At 61.8% G+C, this 17,819-nt stretch overlaps 1 protein-coding gene across 2 annotated transcripts; it reads left to right on the forward strand.

The window, feature by feature from the left end:
* Positions 1–311: 311 nt before the first annotated feature.
* MYO1F (myosin IF) lies at positions 312–17,293 on the forward strand. Of its 2 annotated transcripts, XM_066205544.1 has the most exons (28): positions 312–416; positions 3,762–3,899; positions 5,548–5,637; positions 6,129–6,223; positions 6,739–6,826; positions 7,021–7,110; positions 7,611–7,742; positions 7,824–7,958; positions 8,044–8,176; positions 8,525–8,721; positions 8,818–8,898; positions 9,085–9,171; positions 9,318–9,404; positions 9,755–9,922; positions 10,002–10,087; positions 10,524–10,605; positions 10,709–10,815; positions 11,037–11,135; positions 11,609–11,753; positions 12,463–12,577; positions 13,179–13,348; positions 13,473–13,618; positions 13,891–14,037; positions 14,117–14,265; positions 14,525–14,608; positions 14,701–14,902; positions 15,409–15,575; positions 15,671–17,293. In XM_066205544.1, exons 1-28 carry the CDS (start codon positions 414–416, stop codon positions 15,745–15,747), a joined length of 3,300 nt encoding a protein of 1,099 aa, XP_066061641.1. In that variant the 5' UTR covers positions 312–413; the 3' UTR covers positions 15,748–17,293. The 2 variants fall into 2 exon arrangements, with proteins under 2 accessions (XP_066061641.1, XP_066061642.1); XM_066205545.1 differs by lacking the exon at positions 15,671–17,293 and having other exon boundaries at positions 14,117–14,231; positions 15,409–15,524.
* The last annotated feature ends 526 nt before the right edge of the window (positions 17,294–17,819 follow it).

Genomic DNA, 17,819 nt, shown 5'->3' on the forward strand with positions numbered 1-17,819 from the left:
ATCAGCAACCAGGAGCATCTTGCTCCTAAAACCACATCCAAGCACTGACTAACCCCCGCGGCACAGGTGACATCCGACTGTCACCACAGAGTGAGGGAAAGGTCACCAAGGCTCTGAGCATCCCTGCCAGGCTCTGTCCAGCATCCTCTCCCTCACCCAGCTCAGGGACACCCAGCAGCAGCAGAGGTGGGGACACTCTGGGCAGGGCCACCCCCATGTCCCCTGGCAGTAAAGCCACCGTTGTCCTCCCCACCCCCAGGAGGGTGTCAAATGAGGAAGTGGTGGGACGGAAAGCAAATTCAACGCAATCTGGGTGCAGCAGAGAGGCAAAACTCGAGTGCTCAGGGATGGCCCCAGGCCGCCGGTGACAGGAGCCCCGAGCAGCCCTGCCTGGGGAGGGACACGGGGACAGCATGGTGAGTGCCAGCAGGGCCCTCCTGGGGACCCACCCTGCTCCCCTCGGGCCACCCTGGGTGTCACCTCCTACTGCTGCCACCTCAGCCCTGCCCTTCCCCGTACTCAGCCTGGTCCCTTGCTGCTCTGGGAGGGGCCAGGGGCCTGCCCCCTGTCCCTGCTGCCGAGGGGACAGTGTTCCCCAGCTTGGGGACAGGGCTGGCTGAGGCACTGGGCTGGGTGTGCGGTGCTGGTGTCCCCCGGGACAGGGTGGGGACAGCCAGGGGATGGGGATGGGGATGGGTCTGTGCTGACACAGGGACGTTTGGATTTTGCTGTCACTGCCGTGGTACCCACGGGACAAATTGTGCTCCCAGTGGTGCTGCTGGTCCCAGCACTGGTGGTGCTGGTGGGGCAGAGGGGTGGCAGCCACGTGGCCCAGGCCAGGAGGGACCCTCTGGGTGCTGGTGCCCGTGGTCAGGCCTTGCAGGGGACAGGGGCTGCAGGGAGGACAGCAGCCACTTTGGGAAGTTGATCTGGAGGCAGAAGAGGAAGATGAAAGCTCTCAAAATTAGGAAGATGCTCAGACATGGGGTAAAGAGCTGCCACAGCCCTCAGCTCTGCTTCCTGTGTCCCTTGGTGTGATGCTGTATGTCCCCAGCAATTTACGCTCCGACAGGAAGGGGACAGTGGCCAGACTGCAGCTGAACCTTCTGCCACCCACACTTGTGGCTGTCACCTCCGAGAGGCTGCTCAGAAGCTGTCCCCAAAGACAATTACACTGTCCCCTCCTTGCCACCTGAAGCTGTTCTCTGGGTTCCTGGAGGACAAAAGGACTCTGCAGCCGTGACCCTGACCCTGCCAGGCCCCGCTCCAGGGCCAGCCCCAGCCCCAGCTCCTGCCTGTGCCTGCCTGTGACAGGGATGGGACAAACATGCTGCTCCTCGCAAGGCTTCCTGTGGTTTTAAGGTGTTGGTGCTTCTGGGCTTGGCCTGCCTCAACTCCAAAGGTGCCACTTAGGGCTGCATCTGCTCCTTGCTCAGAGCTGCATATTTTCTCTTGTGGTTTAGACCGCAGCTTTCAAGAAAACACGATATTTTGTAAGTGCTGCCACAGGGCTGCTCCCCTTCCTGCCCAGAGATCCTGTCTGAGTGCCAGGAGCGTCCTGGCCCCCTGCACAGGGGTGGGGACAGTCCCTGTCCCACAGCTGGGGGTGCTGAGGGGCTCCTCAGGTGTCACCTTGCCACCTTTGGAGCCAAGTCCCTCTTGCACAGGGGCTGCCAAGGGCACCTGGGAGATGGAGAGGGGACAAAAGCTTCTCCCTGCCTGGCATGAGGATGGAATGGCTTGGGCCAGGTGCCCTTCTCTGGGCAGCTTTGGCCTGGGGACTGGACAGAGGGGACTGGACAGAGCAGGGGAAGGAGAAACTGCTACCCCAAACCTCTGGGAGCAAATTAACTTGTGCTCCCAGTCCCCACAGGGATGTCACCTACAGCCCCATCCCATGGGAGCTCTCTGGGCACCGAGCTGGGGCAACTCCAGAGCTTTAAGGGATCCTAATTCCTCTTCATCCTCATTTTAGTCAGATTTTACCTGAATTTTTAGTGAGCCCTGGCCCTGCAAACCCTCCATGACATGCTCAGGGAAGCCAGACAGGAACAGCCAGAGCTCTGCAGTTCCCCAGGCCAAACCCTTCATTTAGCACCTGTGAGCTGGTGTTTTCCTCCCAGCTGGGCTGCCCCAGGTGCCCCAGCAGAGCCAGGAAAGCCCCTGAGCTGGCCCAGAGGAAGAGAAGGTGCCAACACCCTCACCACTGACTGCTCTGAGGAGTTGTGTGGCTGAAGGAGAATCTCTGAGTGTCAGCTCACGGGCTTTGAGCTCTCACTGAAGGAAATGCTCCTTTCGCCTTAATTTGGCCTCCTCAGCAGCCCAGGGTGCCTGTGCCAGCAGGTTTGGGGTGATGGGGACAGGGCACAGAGGTGTTTGGCTGCCCATGGGCTCTTCCCACTCTTCTCCTCTTGAAGCCCAGGGTTTGGGGCTGGTTGGGGTGAAGCCGGGCAGCTCCTGGGGTCCCTGGCAGCTTCTGGGTGACACCACAGAGACCTGGAGAGGATGGCTGAGCCTGCCTGTGTTTATCCAGCTGGATTTCCTAGGGGATATTAGGATGAAGGCAAGGAAAAGGAGGAAGAGGAGAAGCTCCCTGGGTGATTTCAGGCTGTGTGAGCAGCCCTGGGCTCCCTGAGCCCCCTGAGCTGACCCAGCTCTGCGCACCCCACAAAAAGGTGGTGGGACAACACAGACAAAAACCCCTTCAGCAGCTACATGGGCTTGACTTGCATTTGGGGTTTGGAGAGGGGGCACAAGGGGTGTTTGGGATTGCAGAGCCCAGTGAGGAGAGAGGTGGGCAGGGGAGCAGCACCTGATTGTGACAGACACCCCAGGGGGGCTGTGAGGGGCTGGGGTCACCCAAAGAAAATGAGAGGCTGCCAGGAGCCTGCAAAGGTGTCGGGACGCAGAGCCCTGAAATCTTGAGAACCGGCAGGAAAATCAAGCAAAAGGGGAAGAGAAGAAGAAAAGGGAAATGGAAAGAGGCCAGGGCTGATGGGGGAGAAGTGAAATCGGTGACAGGAGCATGGGGGGGTGAAAGAGGAACCGCGGGCATGGGGAAAGAGGGGCCACAGACCAGTCCCCACAGGGTGTCCCCTCCTGGGCACCGTGCCGGGGGCCACAGGGGCACCACAGCTGTGCCCAGCCTGTCTGTGGGGACATCGAGGGCAAGGAGAGGCCTGTGGGTGGGTTCTGCACGATGAAATCCCCCCCTCCCAGCCCAGGGCTGTGTTCACCCCACAAGGGCTGAAATCACAGCCCAGCTCTGCCACTGCCTCACGGCCCCCACGGGACAGAGCTGGGTGAGCTGGGGACGGCTGGGCAGAGGGTGCTGGCACCTCCCTGGGCAGGAGGAAGGGGAACAGGGGCACGGTGGTGCAAGGAGGATGTGGGGGTGCAGAGGATGCCACCCCCACCCTTCCCCTGCGTTGTTCGGGCTCATTATCAGTCTGTGCATCAACTGCTTCGTTAGTGCTTCATTAGCCTGCGTGAGGAGCAGCAGGGCTGGGGCAGGTCCTGTCTGCTCCTCTGCAGGTGCCAGGAGGTGAGGAGGGACCCAGAGGGTTGGGACAAGCCCCAGAGCGCCGAATTTTGAGCTCTGCGAGTCCCCAGCTTGGCCAAACCCCTCCCTTTGCACCACGAGGTTTGGAGTGACAGCCGAGCCGGGGACCGGTCCCAGCTGCTGGCACCTCGGGGGGTCACAGCCAGCCCTGGTGGCAGGAGGTGGCCCCGGCACAGTGGCTGTGTCCCTGTCCCCTCAGGGCAGCAAGGAGCGCTTCCACTGGCAGAGCCACAATGTCAAGCAGAGCGGCGTGGACGACATGGTGCTGCTGTCCAAGATCTCCGAGGAGGCCATCGTGGAGAACCTCAAGAAGCGTTTCATGGATGATTTCATCTTCGTATCCTTCCCCAGGCGGTGGGGACGGGCACGGGGAGCGGCAGGGATGGCCATCAAGGTTTTGTCAGGACGTGGGACAAACTGCAGCTGTCCCAGCGCTTGCAGCGTGTCCTGTGCCCTGCGGGGACAGGATTGGGACGGGAATGTCGCCGTTGCCGAGCTGAGCTCGGCAGAGTCACAACAAGCAAACCCCCTGTCCTGCCACGCTGCAGGACCCACTGTGCTCCTTCATTTGTAGCCACAAAGCCCCGAGAAAAGCCCCTCACCCTCACCTCCCCCTGTTCCTGCACACTGCCTGTGACCGGGGTGGCAGCAGTGACCACTGTCCCCCGTTGCTGTCACCCACCCCCAGCGACGCCCACAGCACGTCCTGGCTGCTCTGAACCCCCCAGAAATCCAGGCAAACCCCGGATGGAGCAGGAGCATCCCTGCAGGTACGGGGAGGAGGTGCCGGGACATTGGGGACACCGTCCCAGCGCAGGGGACACGGAGCTGGCTCAGCTCCCTGCTGCCACCGCGGAGCTGGCGCTGCTGAGCACCACAGCTCTGGGGGAGGACAGGGACGTGTCCCCAACCCTGCTCACCGCACCCCTGCCTGCGGCCGTGGCCAGCTCGGTGCCCTGGCAGCACTCCTGCTCGCCAGGGCTGGCCCTGCTGGGGACAAGGAGCAGAGCCCCGAGGGCACGGCCGCGCACGGGGGGGCTCGGCGGGGCTGAGGCTGCTGCCCACGCCGCCCCATTTCCCCCGGAGATGTGGCCCTGTCCTTACAAGGCGATGCTGGCTGTCCCGGCTGTGACTCAGCCGCCTCCCCCCACAGCCCTGGGGCTTTACAAGCGTTTGGGGCTTGTTCTCGGGTTGGCTTTTTTTGGGTTTTTTGATTTGGTTGGGGTTTTTTGGTTTTTTTTTTTTTTTGAGGGGAACAATACCCCACGCAGTCTCTCTCTTCCTTTTTTCTGCGCTGCTGCACGCAGGGCTCCAGTCCAGTCATGACTCAACGTCCCAAGCTTCTGCATTTCCCAGAAGAGCTCCTTTTGGCCGCCGTCCCCCTGCCCCACCGGCAGGTGGGACACAAACAGGACATCAAAGGCTTGGGATAACCCCACCTGCAGGGCTCCGTCCCCAACCTCCATCTCCTCTCCCCGCTGGGGGCTCATCCCCATCCCGCTGCCGCACCATTTCCAGGTGCAATTCCCTGCTTTTCCATGGCCCTGCCCGCACTGAGTGACTTGGGGATGGTGCAGGAAGGGCAGCAGAGTGGCAGGTGCGCAGGGAAAGGCAGGAGACGCGGTTCCTCTCCTCTTTGTGCCTCAGTTTCCCCGGACGTAAAATCAGGATGGACTCCTGCTGGAAAAGCTGCAAACGGAGTGTGAGCAGAGGGTGGATTCCAGGGATGCTGGAGAAGCTTTTGGAGCCGATCCTCAGCCCAGGGAATTGAGAGGATGCTCCTGCACCCCTCACACTGCAGGGGACACTCCGGGGCCGAGGAAGCTCCAGGAGTGCCCCGGGTCAGGGCAGCAGAGCTCTGCCTGTGCCAAGCTGGAAACCCTCGTGGCAGGGACCCCATCACCAGCTCCCTGCCTCCGGGGTGGGATCGGGCAGTGGGAAGGGGGCACATGGGAAGGACACACGGCCCTTGACCTGCTGCCCAGACCTACATCGGGCCCGTGCTGATCTCCGTGAACCCCTTCAAGCAGATGCCGTATTTCACCGACCGCGAGATCGAGCTGTACCAGGGCGCGGTGAGGCTGCCCCGGGGGCAATCGGGGGTTAATTCCGTGCAAACTCCCAGGGGGGCGTCCCCTGAGGGTCCCCATCCTCCCCAGCCCCTTGGCTGCTGCAGGGGTCAGTGCTCCCAACAAGAGACCCAGCAGCAAATCCACATTCCTGGGGAATTCAGCTCAGAAATGCTCACTAGAGAAACCCAAACATGGTAAAATACAGCCGGAGCGGCTCTGCCCCAGCCGAGCTTCCCAAGGAGGAGGGGAGAGCTGGAAAACACCGGCCACGCTGCTGATGAACTGGTGTTTGTGGGAAGAGGCTGATTCCCACCTGGGCAGAGTGAGGGGGATTTGGGGAGCTGGGGGTTGCTCTGAGCCCAGCACTGCTGTCCTTGTCCCCTGTTTGGGGTCAGTGTGATGAGGCTGGTTTCCCTGTGGGCAGTTAAGGGGGCTTGGGGAGGGCAGCTGGGGGCTGCCCAGTGCTCAGCCCTCTGTCCCTGTCCCCTGGTCAGGCCCAGTATGAAAATCCCCCCCATATCTACGCCCTGACTGACAACATGTACCGGAACATGCTGATCGACGGGGAGAACCAGTGTGTCATCATCAGGTACTGGGGGACACCGGGGCACAGCTGGGCTGTCATTGCCCCTGGGGGACATCTGTCCCCACCACCCCTTCTCCCCAGCCTGGGCTTTCCCAGCGAAGAGGTGGCTGAAGAGTTGGCTCCTGGGCTCTGGGGTGTCTGGAGGGACAGGCAAGGCTGTGACCGGGGGTGTCCCGGGCAGGGACAGAGCCTTGTGCAATGCAGCTCTCCAGGGCAGTGTTGCAAGGGAAATGCTCAGGATGTGGGGCAAGGTCAGACTTCCCTCTGAGGCTCCCAAGTCCCCCTCCTCCACTTCTAAATCCGGTGACGAGAAATCTGACATCTCCTGGAGCAGCTCCTCACCGAGCCACACTCTGCTCACACTGACAGCCCTGGGCAGCCCCGTCCAAGGGGGTGGCCACAGTCCCCAAAACTCGCTGTCAGCCCCTGGTCCTGCTCCAGGACCCACCCCAAAGCCCCCAGGACGGGTGGCTCTGGTGGGGCCATTTCACATCTCCTCTGCTTTGCCATTTGTGCAGCGGGGAAAGCGGAGCTGGGAAAACGGTGGCAGCAAAATACATCATGGGCTACATCTCCAAAGTGTCTGGGGGTGGGGAGAAAGTCCAGGTAGGTCTGTTGTCTCCCCTGCCACTCATCATTTCACCTCCCACCTGATCCCCACCACCCCGGCCCCCAACCCCAACCTGATGGTGACACACGGAGCAGCCACTCCAGGCCTGGGGACATGTAAAGCCTCAGGTCTGTCCCCAGGCCTGGAGTGGGACACGGCTGTGCTGAGCCCTCCCCTCCTCTGTCCCCAGCACGTGAAGGACATCATCCTGCAGTCCAACCCGCTGCTGGAGGCCTTTGGAAATGCCAAAACTGTCCGGAACAACAATTCCAGCCGCTTTGTAAGTCGCAGGGCATGTGCAGGGGGTCAGCACGGCAGCAGAACCATTGAACCAGCCGGGGTGGAAAGTTGAGCTTTCAGATCAGGTCCAGCCATTCCCCCAGCACTGCCAAGGCCACCACAGGGCCACGTCCCCACGTGACACATCCACACAGCTTTTAAATCCCTCCAGGGATGGTGACGCCTCCACAGTCTGTTCCAATGCCTGACCAGCCTTTCAGTGAAGAATTTTTTCCTTATATCCAATCTAAATCTCCCCTGGGGCAGTGTGAGGCCTTTTCCTCTCATCCTGTTACCTGGGAGAAGAGACCAACCCCACTTGTCCCCAACCTCCTTTTGGGCAGTTGAGGGAGGGATGAGGTCTCCACCGAACCCATAAAGTCTTCGGCCAGGGGTTGCACGTCCCAGCAAAGCTCCTGGTGTGGTGGGGAAGGGTTTGGGGGCAATGAGGAATCCCCTGAGGCAGGGCCAGGGCTCTGAGCAGGATCTGTGCCGGAGCAGGGAAAATACTTCGAGATCCAGTTCAGCCGGGGCGGAGAACCCGACGGGGGCAAGATCTCCAACTTCCTGCTGGAGAAGTCGCGCGTGGTGAGCCAGAACGAGTGCGAGCGGAATTTCCACATCTACTACCAGGTATGGGGGGGGCCTGGAGCCACCAGGCTGCAGGGGGGGACCAGGAGCTGGGGTGACCACAGCCCTCTGTCCCCCTCCCAGCTCATCCAAGGGGCATCCCAAGAGCAGCGGCAGAACTTGGGCATCATGAGCCCAGATTATTACTTCTACCTGAACCAGACAGACACCTACCAGGTGGAGGGCACAGATGACCGCAGCGACTTCCACGAGACCATGGTGAGTGCCTGGGAGGGAGGGAAGGAGGGGAGTCCCCAAAAGCTCTGGGGCTGGGCAGGGGCTCAGGGGGTTTGTGCACCCCCAGAACGCCATGCAGGTCATCGGCATCCGCGGCGAGGACCAGCAGCTGGTGCTGCAGATCGTGGCAGGGATCCTGCACCTGGGCAACATCAGCTTCCGTGAGGAAGGCAACTACGCCCGGGTGGAGAACGCTGACTGTGAGTGGCCAGGTGGCTCCAGGGGACAGGTGGGGGCGGTCCCAGGGACCCTCAGGAATGAGTGGGAAACTGGCTGTGTCACAAATCCCCTGGCAGAGGAGGGAAGCAGCATCAGCACCTTCCCCAGATTAGACGTGGGGAAACTGAGGCAGCAAGCGAATGGCTCAGCCAGAGCTGGATTAGCCAAGGGACAGATGCCAGGTGTCACTTTGGGGGAGGAAGGACCCATCCCGTGTCCCCTGTCATTGTCCCGTTGCTGTCCTTCACACTTGGATGGGGCTGAGGGTTTCAACCGTGGCTGGAGCCAGGTGGGGAGGACACAGCCCTGACCAGCCCCGCTCTGCCCAGCCCTGGCCTTCCCTGCCTACCTGCTGGGGGTCGACCAGGAGCGCCTCAACGAGAAGGTCACCAGCAGGAAAATGGACAGCAAGTGGGGCGGCCGCTCCGAGTCCATCACCGTCACCCTCAACGTGGAGCAGGCGGCCTACACCCGGGACGCCCTGGCCAAGGGGCTCTACGCCCGCGTCTTCGACTTCCTTGTGGAGGTGTGTGGGGATCCTCAGAGGGGACAGTCACCCCCTGCTCCAGGAGACAGCCAATCCCACCACCCTGTCCCCACCTTGTCCCCTCTGTCCCCACAGTCCATCAACCGGGCGATGCAGAAGCCGTACGAGGAGTACAGCGTGGGCGTGCTGGACATCTACGGCTTCGAGATATTCCAGGTGTGTGTGGAATTCTGCTGGGAATGTCCTGCCCTGCTCCCGCAGCAAGGACAGCACCTGGATCAGCTGGGCCTGAGAAGGGTCCCTGCAGGAGCACCCAAGCGCTGCTGGTTGGGGTCCCCCCCCCCATGAGCCAGAGGAGCAGAAGACAACTCAGCACCATTTTCTCTTCCATCTTTCATGCAGAAAAATGGCTTTGAGCAGTTCTGCATTAACTTTGTGAACGAGAAGCTGCAGCAGATCTTCATCGAGCTGACCCTGAAGGCAGAGCAGGTACGGGGGGCTGGGCTGGGGGCTGTGGGGCTGTGCCAGCACCCCAATTCCTGCACCCCCTCCTCCCCAGAGCACAGCTGGAGCAGGGGGCCTGCAGGACATCCCAGGGACTCGGGGCTCAGCCAGCTCTCCCTGTGCTTCCCCAGGAGGAATATGTGCAGGAGGGGATCAAGTGGACACAGATCCAGTACTTCAACAACAAGGTGGTGTGTGACCTGATAGAGAACAAGCTGGTGAGTGGGGCCCTCTCTGCTGGGGAGGCTCTTTGGGGAGCAGAGGCACCCAGGGACAGGCCCTGGGTGGGTTGTTGAGGTGGCAAAAGCTGGTCCTGCCCAGCAGCAGAGAATCCCAGACTGGTTTGGGTTAGGAGGAACCTTAAAGACCATCTTGTCCCACTCCCTGCCTTGGGCAGGGACATTTTCCACTATCCCAGGGTGCTCCAAGCCCCATCCAGCCTGGCCTTGGGCACTTGCAGCACCCTTGGGAGGGCACCAGCTCTAAGCTGTGGCTCAGCATGAAGCAGCTGTGACGAGGTGCAGGACTGGGCCCTGCCCCACCCATGGCTTCCCCTTCCCTGTCCCAGAACCCTCCTGGGATCATGAGTGTCCTGGATGACGTGTGTGCCACCATGCACGCCACGGGCGAGGGCGCCGACCAGACCCTGCTGCAGAAGCTGCAGGCAGCCGTGGGCACCCACGAGCACTTCAACAGCTGGAACTCGGGCTTTATCATCCACCACTACGCTGGCAAGGTGGGCAGGGCACCCCAAACCCCACACCCTGCACCCCACAGCCCCACCCACCGCAGCTGAGGTCCCCTCCTGTCCCCAGGTGTCCTATGACGTGAACGGCTTCTGCGAGCGCAACCGGGACGTGCTCTTCACCGACCTCATCGAGCTCATGCAGAGCAGTGAATAGTGAGTCTGGCAGTGCTGGGCACCTGGGGCACCCCAAAAGGGCTGGGGGAAAGGGCAGAGTCCTCAACATCCACATTTGAAAGGCTGGTCCTGCCTTTGTGGGCGTCACAGCTTGGGGTGCTCAGTCCTGCATGGCCTCGGGGGCACCAGGGTATCCCAGGATTGCAGGGCTGGGCAGAGTGGGATCATCCACCAGCTCTGCTCCTGCTCCCGCTCCCGCTCCCGCTCCTGCTCCTGCTCCTGCTCCTGCTCCTGCTCCTGCTCCTGCTCCTGCTCCTGCTCCTGCTCCTGGGGGTGGTCAGGGAGGAGGGACTCAGCCCCACACTAGAGGATTTCCCAGCAGCAGAAGGCAGAGCTGGAGCTGGCCCCAGCCCAGGCCATGCTGAGCCTGGGGAGCCTGGCAGCTCTCACCTGGGGACTGTCACCTCCCTTCCAGCGGTTTCATCCGGATGCTTTTCCCAGAAAAACTTGATTCTGACAAAAAGGGACGACCGACCACCGCGGGCTCCAAAATCAAGGTGTGTCCCATGGGCTGCAGAGCAGCAGCTGCCTCTGGGGCGGTGGCAGGGGCGGTGCTCCCACCACCCCCTTTGATGCTACAGAGGTCGATCCTTGCACCAGAAACAGGCCAACGACCTGGTGAACACGCTCATGAAGTGCACCCCACACTACATCCGCTGCATCAAACCCAACGAGACCAAAAAACCCCGGGACTGGGAGGAGAGCAGGTAACAGGGAGCCCACAGAGCCCAGGGAACTGGACCTGGCCATGGAGATGTGACCAGGACCAGCTTTCCTCCAAAAAGCTGCAGCCCTGCGCTGGTCCCTCCAAGCTGTCCACAAACCCAGGGAAGCACAAGGAGCGTGTGGGGACACGTTGTGCTCTTTAGGTGCACCTTTATGTCGCCTCCTAGCCTGTCATCTCACCTTGTCCCTCCCTGCTGCTCAGGGTGAAGCACCAGGTGGAGTACCTGGGGCTGAAGGAGAACATCCGGGTGCGCCGGGCAGGGTTTGCCTACCGCCGCCTCTTCCACAAGTTCCTGCAACGGTGAGCGGGGCTGGCAGATCCCACAGCACCTCAGCAGGAGCAGATTCCTCCCTCTGGGCGTGGGGGGGCCCTGGCACAGCTTCACAGGTGAAGAGAGGTGGGGATGTTCAAGCTGGAGAGGAGACGGCTTCGGCGAGACTTAGAGCCTCTTCCAGGGACTAAAGGGAGCTGGAGAGGGACTTGGGACAAGGGATGGAGGGACAGGACACAGGGAATGGCTTCCCACTGCCAGAGGGCAGGGCTGGATGGGAGACTGGGCAGGAATTGTTGGCTGTGAGGGTGGGGAGGCCCTGGCACAGCTGTGGCTGCCCCTGGATCCCCGCAAGTTCCCAAGGCCAGGTTGGATGGGGCTTGGAGCAGCCTGGGACAGTGGCAGGTGTCCCTGCCCATGGCAGGGGTGGCACTGGACGGGCTTTAAGGTCCCTTCTCACCCAAACCATTGTGGGTTCTGTGACCCTGATCTCTCCCCACAGCTATGCCATCCTCACCCCCGAGACGTGGCCGTCGTGGCGCGGGGACGAGCGCCAAGGGGTGCAGCACCTGCTGCGCTCGGTCAACATGGACCCAGACCAGTACCAGATGGGCCAGAGCAAGGTGTTCGTCAAGAACCCCGAGTCGGTGGGTGGCCCTGGCCTCTGGGGTGCAGCAGTGTGCTTTTTAATGGTGGAGCTGCTACCTACATCCCAAAAAGCATCTCCTGTGGGAAAGCAGCTTGGGGGGAATTCAGGCAAAGCAGCCAAGCTCACACACCACACACGCCGGCGAGCTGAGCAAAGAGGGGAAAGAAGGGCCTTTGTGTGGTCAGTTCCAGCAAAGGTTTATTCCTGGTGCTGAAGGAAAATCAGGGCTAAAGACCTTGGCATGTGCTGTGCACAGGCCTAAATAGGGCTCGGGAGCCAATGGTTTGAGGGCACAGGGGCCGTACAAGGGGCAGGGCAAAGGTCAGTGACCTATAGGGGACACAGAGCCGGCCACCAGGGACGCCACCACCAAGAGGGAAACAGGGAAAGGAGAAAACGCAAGAACCGGGGGCATGAGATGAGATTGAGATGAGATGAGATGAGATGAGATGAGATGAGATGAGATGAGATGAGATGAGATGATGAGATGAGAGACTGGGGCAGACCACAGTGTGCAAGGCACCTTGGGGGAGGGCTTTCCTTCGGCCTGGGCAGGGAAGACTCTATGGTAAATCCTTCCAAGGCAAGACCCTGGGAATTCCCCTGAGGTGTTCAAGGGACTCCACACTGGGGGACACTGCCCATGGCTGGGCACCACTGGGGGAGGGTTTGGGGTGTCCTGGCTCAGCACTGCCTGTCCCTCGCAGCTCTTCCTGCTCGAGGAGATGCGGGAGAGGAAGTTTGACAGCTTCGCCCGGGTGATCCAGAAGGCGTGGCGCCGGCACATCGCCATCCGCAAATACGAGCAGATGAGAGAGGAGGGTAAGGCTGGGCAGGGACAGGGACAGTGCCACCCCAGCAGCGTTTTCAGGGTGCCTTTCACTGGGACAGCCCAGCTGGCAGAGCAGCAGCCTGGCTCCTAATCATGGCATTAATGGTGATTAGGTGATGAACTGGCCCAGGAGTTGTTGGGAGTCTTTTCCCACTCTGAAAGCAGAGCACAGATTTCCTGCTCCTGTTTCCAGCCCTGGGATCCTTGCACTGTCTCACTCTGCATTTCACGGCCTGCACAGGGATGGGGGGGAGTAGCTGGGAGTCAGTGTTGGCAGAAGGGTGGGACAAGCCACTGGTCCCGGCCTGACCCCATCAAGGGTTTTCCCACCCTCCCATGCACGCAGAATAAATCAAAACCCAGAAAACAGCTGGGTCCATCCCTCCCCCCCACAGCACAAGGTTTATTGAGGGCAATTAATGAGTTTCAAAGCCAGCCAAGCTCAAGCAGCTGGGATCCCTCCCATGGCATGAAACAAGCCCCACTTCTGCTGCCATGATCCATGTGACAGTTCCCAGAGTTGGTTTGGGGTGGCTCTGACCACCAGCACAGAGCCTCGTCCGACCTGCCCCTCTCTGGGGTCCCTCCCAGCCGCCAGCATCCTCTACAACTTCAAGGAGCGGCGGAGGAACAGCATCAACAGGAATTTCGTGGGGGATTACCTGGGCATGGAGGAGAGGCCGGAGCTGCGGCAGTTCCTGGCCAAGCGGGAGCGCATCGACTTCGCCGACTCCATCACCAAATACGACCGCAGGTTCAAGGTACCAGGACACACCTGGGGCTGGGGCTGCAGCTCCTGGTGGCTTCCCTCGGGTGGGATGGGTGTGTGTGGGGCTTGTGCCTCCCAGAAAAACCCCCTCACCCCCTTCTCCTGCCCTTTCCCAGCCTATCAAGCGGGATTTCATCCTCACCCCCAAGTACTTCTACCTGATCGGGCGGGAGAAGGTGAAGAAGGGGCCTGAGAAGGGGCAGATCAAGGAGGTGCTCAAGAAGAAGGTGGAGCTGCAGGCGGTGAGCGGCGTCTCGCTGAGGTGTGTCCCTTACAGGGGCTCTGCATGTGGGGGTCCCCATGGCTGGGCCTCCCCTCTCACCTCCAGCAGCCTCTCCATGCCCCCCAGCCCCTCATCCCCGGCTCTGAGGAGGAGGCTCCCCACGGGTGCTTTGCAGAAGCCAGGGAATTTTCCAGCCAAATCTCCCCCCACATTTCCTTGGCGTGGGCCCAAGCCCAACAGGATCCCCAAATCCCCCCCAGCCCAGCTGGCACCAGCCATGGTGGGGTTGACACCCCTGGTTGCTCCCCCAGCACCAGGCAGGACGACTTCTTCATCCTCCACGAGAATGAGGCCGACAATTTCTTGGAGTCCATCTTCAAGACGGAGCTGATCAGCCTCCTGTGCAAACGCTTCGAGGAGCTCACCCGCTCCAAGCTGCCCCTCTCCTTCAAGGACACGTAAGGATGGAGGCCAGGAGAGGTGACAAGGCAGGACAGGCTCCTGTCACAACAGCCTCAAGGCTTCTCTTGCCCCCAGACTACAGTTTCGGGTGAAGAAGGCGGGCTGGGGCGGCGGTGGCACCCGCAACGTCACCTTCATCAGAGGACAGGGCGATGTGGCCGCCCTCAAAGCTGGAGGCAAAACCCTTACGGTCAGCATCGGGGATGGGCTCCCCAGGAATGCCAGTGAGTGCCAGGGCACCGGGGGGTGGCACAGGGGGGACACAGGAGCGCTGGGGTCACAGGGCACACCTGGAGGCCAGGGAGCACTGGGGTGAGCTGGGTGTGCCCTGTGGGGTTTGTGTCTCCCCTGGGAAGGACCCATTTCTGCTCTGCTGATGGGGCAGCATGGGGACCTTTGGGGAACGGGGAACAAATGGGGGGGGACAGCCCCTACAGCTGGCTCTGAGGACTGTCACCTAACGGGGGGCTTGTGTCCCCCCAGAGCCCACAAGGAAGGGGGCAGCACAGGGCAGAGGTGGCAGCAGGCATCCAGCACCTTCCCGAAGTGCCCCACCAGCACCCGGAGGTGAGGAGGGGGTAGCAGGGTGGGGGACACCCAGGGGTGCAGGCTGTGCGTGGCCCCCCTGTAATGCACCCTGCCGGGATGGGGTCTTCCAGGAGCCTGCAGGAACGGGGGCCCCCAAATCTCCCGCGGCGATGGCCGGGCCCAGAGGGACACCTACAAGATGCCCCAGAAGCAGACACGGGGCCCCCCGGCCACGGCTCTGCCCGCCCGCAGCGCCGGCCATCAGCCCAAGGCACGGCCCCCATCCGAGCACAACATGGACTTCCTCAACGTGCCTGACCAGGGCGTGGCCGGGTAGGTCCTGTCCCACGTCCCTCTCCCTGCCCCATCCTCCTCTCCCACTGCCACCAGCGCTGGGAGATGCTTTCCCCTCTGAGGAGGGGACCAGCGTGGGGCAGTCTGGCTTTGCTGGCAGGACACATCTCCCAGGCTTTTGTGCATCCCAGTCCTGCCAGTCCCTGCACTGGGAGCACCCAGGTGTGCTGCAGGCACTGAGCATCCCATGGGTGGGGGACAGCAGGATGGGTGGCTCATCCTGCCCCAGTTCCTCCCAGTCCCTGAACTGGGAGTATTTAGCTGTGCTGCAGGCACAGAGCATGCCAGGGGTGAGGGACAGCAGGATGGGCAGGAGAGTGCAGCTCCTTCTGCCCCAGTTCCCCCAGTCCCTGCACTGGGAGCACCCAGGTGTGCTGCAGGCACAGAGCATCCCACGGGTGGGGGACAGCAGGATGGGCAGGAGGCAGCTGTGGCACAGCCCAGGCCCTCCTGCCCTCCCCACACCACATCCCTCCCGCCCTCAGGATGCAGCGCCGGCGCAGTGTGAGCCAGCGGCCGCCCCCGGCCCGGCGCCCCAAGCCCCAGCCCAAGGCGGAGGGGCCGCGGTGCCGGGCGCTCTACCAGTACATGGGGCAGGACGTGGACGAGCTCAGCTTCAACGTGGGGGACATCATCGACATCCTGATGGAAGGTACCGGTCTCCTGCCCTGCCCAGCTCCTCTCCCTGCCGTGCTGGCACCACACCTGCCTTCTTGTCCCACACCTGCCTTCTTGTCCCCTCCCCAGATGCCTCTGGCTGGTGGAAAGGCCGGCTGCACGGCAAGGAAGGGCTTTTCCCTGGGAATTATGTGCAGAAGATCTGAGCTGGAGGAAAGGAGGAGGTCACCATCCTGCCAGCCGACCTCCAGAGGCTGTGCCCTGGGGTGGCTCCATGAAGTTTTTCCACCAGTTGCTGGCACAGAGTGAGCATTTCCTCACGAGCTCCCCAGACTGTGCCGGTGCCAAGCGCCAGATCCCACAGCCCCTTCAGCCGGGGGCACCCCTGCAGCAAGGACGGGCTCCTGGCTGCTTGTTCGTACGCTGGGACTGAAACTGCTCTGCAGCGTGAACAGAATCGTTGCAGTAATTATGGTAAATAAGCAGACTCGGCAAACCCGGCTCACATTTTGAGTTTGGGGGTTGTATTTCACCCTGGTGCCTCTTCCCACTGGGGCTGTGACAAAAGCTGTGACGTGGGCAGACACAGATCAGAGGCAGCCCCGTTCCTCCCACAGTGAACCCTCCAGAAAACGCTGAATACACAAACCAGCTCTTGCAGGGATCCAGCTCTTGCAGGATCCAGCTCAGGCACCTCCACGTTCCGGTGTGACTCCGGATCGCCCAGCACAGCCGCTGGGGGCTGCCGGCGAGGCACCACAGGACCGGGGTGCCGTCACCATGCCCTGCAAAGGAAAATCTCCAAGGATCTCTCAGAGAAAGCCCACGGAGCTGCCCCAGCCTTTCCTGGCGGTGCTCAGGGCCAGGGGGGTCTCACCCGTGTGGGGCCAGGATCGATGCTCGGCGTGGCAGCCGCGCTGCTCGGCTGTGCCGGCCCCGGGGACATCCCAAAGGATGGGGGACAGCTGGGGGGGGGGCGTTGGGTGGAGGCTGAGCCCCACCCGGGGCTGCCCCGGGAGGTTTCCAGCCGGGAGAGGGATGAACAGCGCCCAAAGGTCGGGCTCATATCGGGCTGCCCCCGCCGGGCCCTGCGCAGAGGAAGTGACGACAGCCTGACCCCACAGAGCCCGGCCTCAGCCTCACAGCCCGCCCTCCTCTTCCTCCCTCCCTGACCCCACAGAGCCCGGCCTCAGCCTCACAGCCCGCCCTCCTCTTCCTCCCTGACCCCACAGAGCCCGGCCTCAGCCTCACAGCCCGCCCTCCTCTTCCTCCCTGATCCCACAGAGCCCGGCCTCAGCCTCACAGCCCGCCCTCCTCTTCCTCCCTAATCCCACAGCCCGCCCTCCTCCTCCTCCCTAATCCAACACTCCAGCCCTCCTCTTCCTCCCTAATCCCACACTCCAGCCCTCCTCCTCCTCCCTAATCCCACACTCCAGCCCTCCTCTTCCTCCCTAATCCCACATCCCAGCCCTCCTCCTCCTCCCTCCCAAGCCCCCACTGGAGCTGCTCCCATGTCTCACAGACCTCCCCACCTCAGATTTGGGGGTCCAGCGGTGTTCAGGGGAGCCTGTGTCCTCCAGGGTGGGATGAACAGAGGGCAGAACCCCACTGGCATGGGAAGTTCCCCACGGGATTGCAAGTTCCTCACAGCCCCGCACTCTTCCCCCATGATGGGCTTTTTCAGCCCCTGCAGTCCTTGGGGTGATTTTTTTTTCCCTCTAATCACGGCTTTTTCGGGGTCCTTGCACTGCAGACTGCAAGAGGGAGGTGTCTGGCTTTATTTTAATGAAAAATAGCAGCTTTGGAAACTCTGGGGATTTAGGAAACGCCTTCCTGCACCTTCCAGCCCTTCCCGAGGGCTGGGAATGGGGGGCAGTGGGTGCTGTCAGTGGGATAATCCCGTTCAACCCTGCCGGGAGGTGGGAGCGGGGCCAGCTCAGGCACTCCCTGGGGTGCTCCAGAGGGCTCTGGATGCTCCAAAGAGCTCCAGGGGCTTGGGGGGGCTCTCGGGGGTTTCTGTTGCTGTGAGGATGCTGGAGGGTCCAGGGGGCCTGGGCTGCTCCTCAGGAGCTGGAGGGGTGTTCCCAGTTCAGGGTGCTCCCAGGAGTTTGGGGTGCTCAGAGGGCCTTGGAATGCTCCAAGGGATCCAGAACTTCCCACAGGGCTCAGGATCTGAGCCCCCCAGGGTGCTCTGAAGCCCCCTGGACACTGCAAAAGCCACGGGATGCTCTGAGGATTCCAAGATGCTCCAAAGCCCTCCAAAAGCCTCAGGATGCTC

This window comes from Chamaea fasciata, unplaced genomic scaffold, assembly GCF_029207755.1.
Source record: "Chamaea fasciata isolate MVZ Bird 193981 ecotype frontalis unplaced genomic scaffold, bChaFas1.0.hap1 SCAF_28, whole genome shotgun sequence".
Lineage (NCBI taxonomy): Eukaryota > Metazoa > Chordata > Aves > Passeriformes > Sylviidae > Chamaea > Chamaea fasciata.

Coding starts and splice junctions, on each gene's coding strand:
- MYO1F (XM_066205544.1), top strand. Junction 9,172..9,317: donor TGACCCTGAAGGCAGAGCAG/GTACGGGGGGCT, acceptor GTGCTTCCCCAG/GAGGAATATGTGCAGGAGGG. Junction 13,349..13,472: donor AATACGACCGCAGGTTCAAG/GTACCAGGACAC, acceptor GCCCTTTCCCAG/CCTATCAAGCGGGATTTCAT.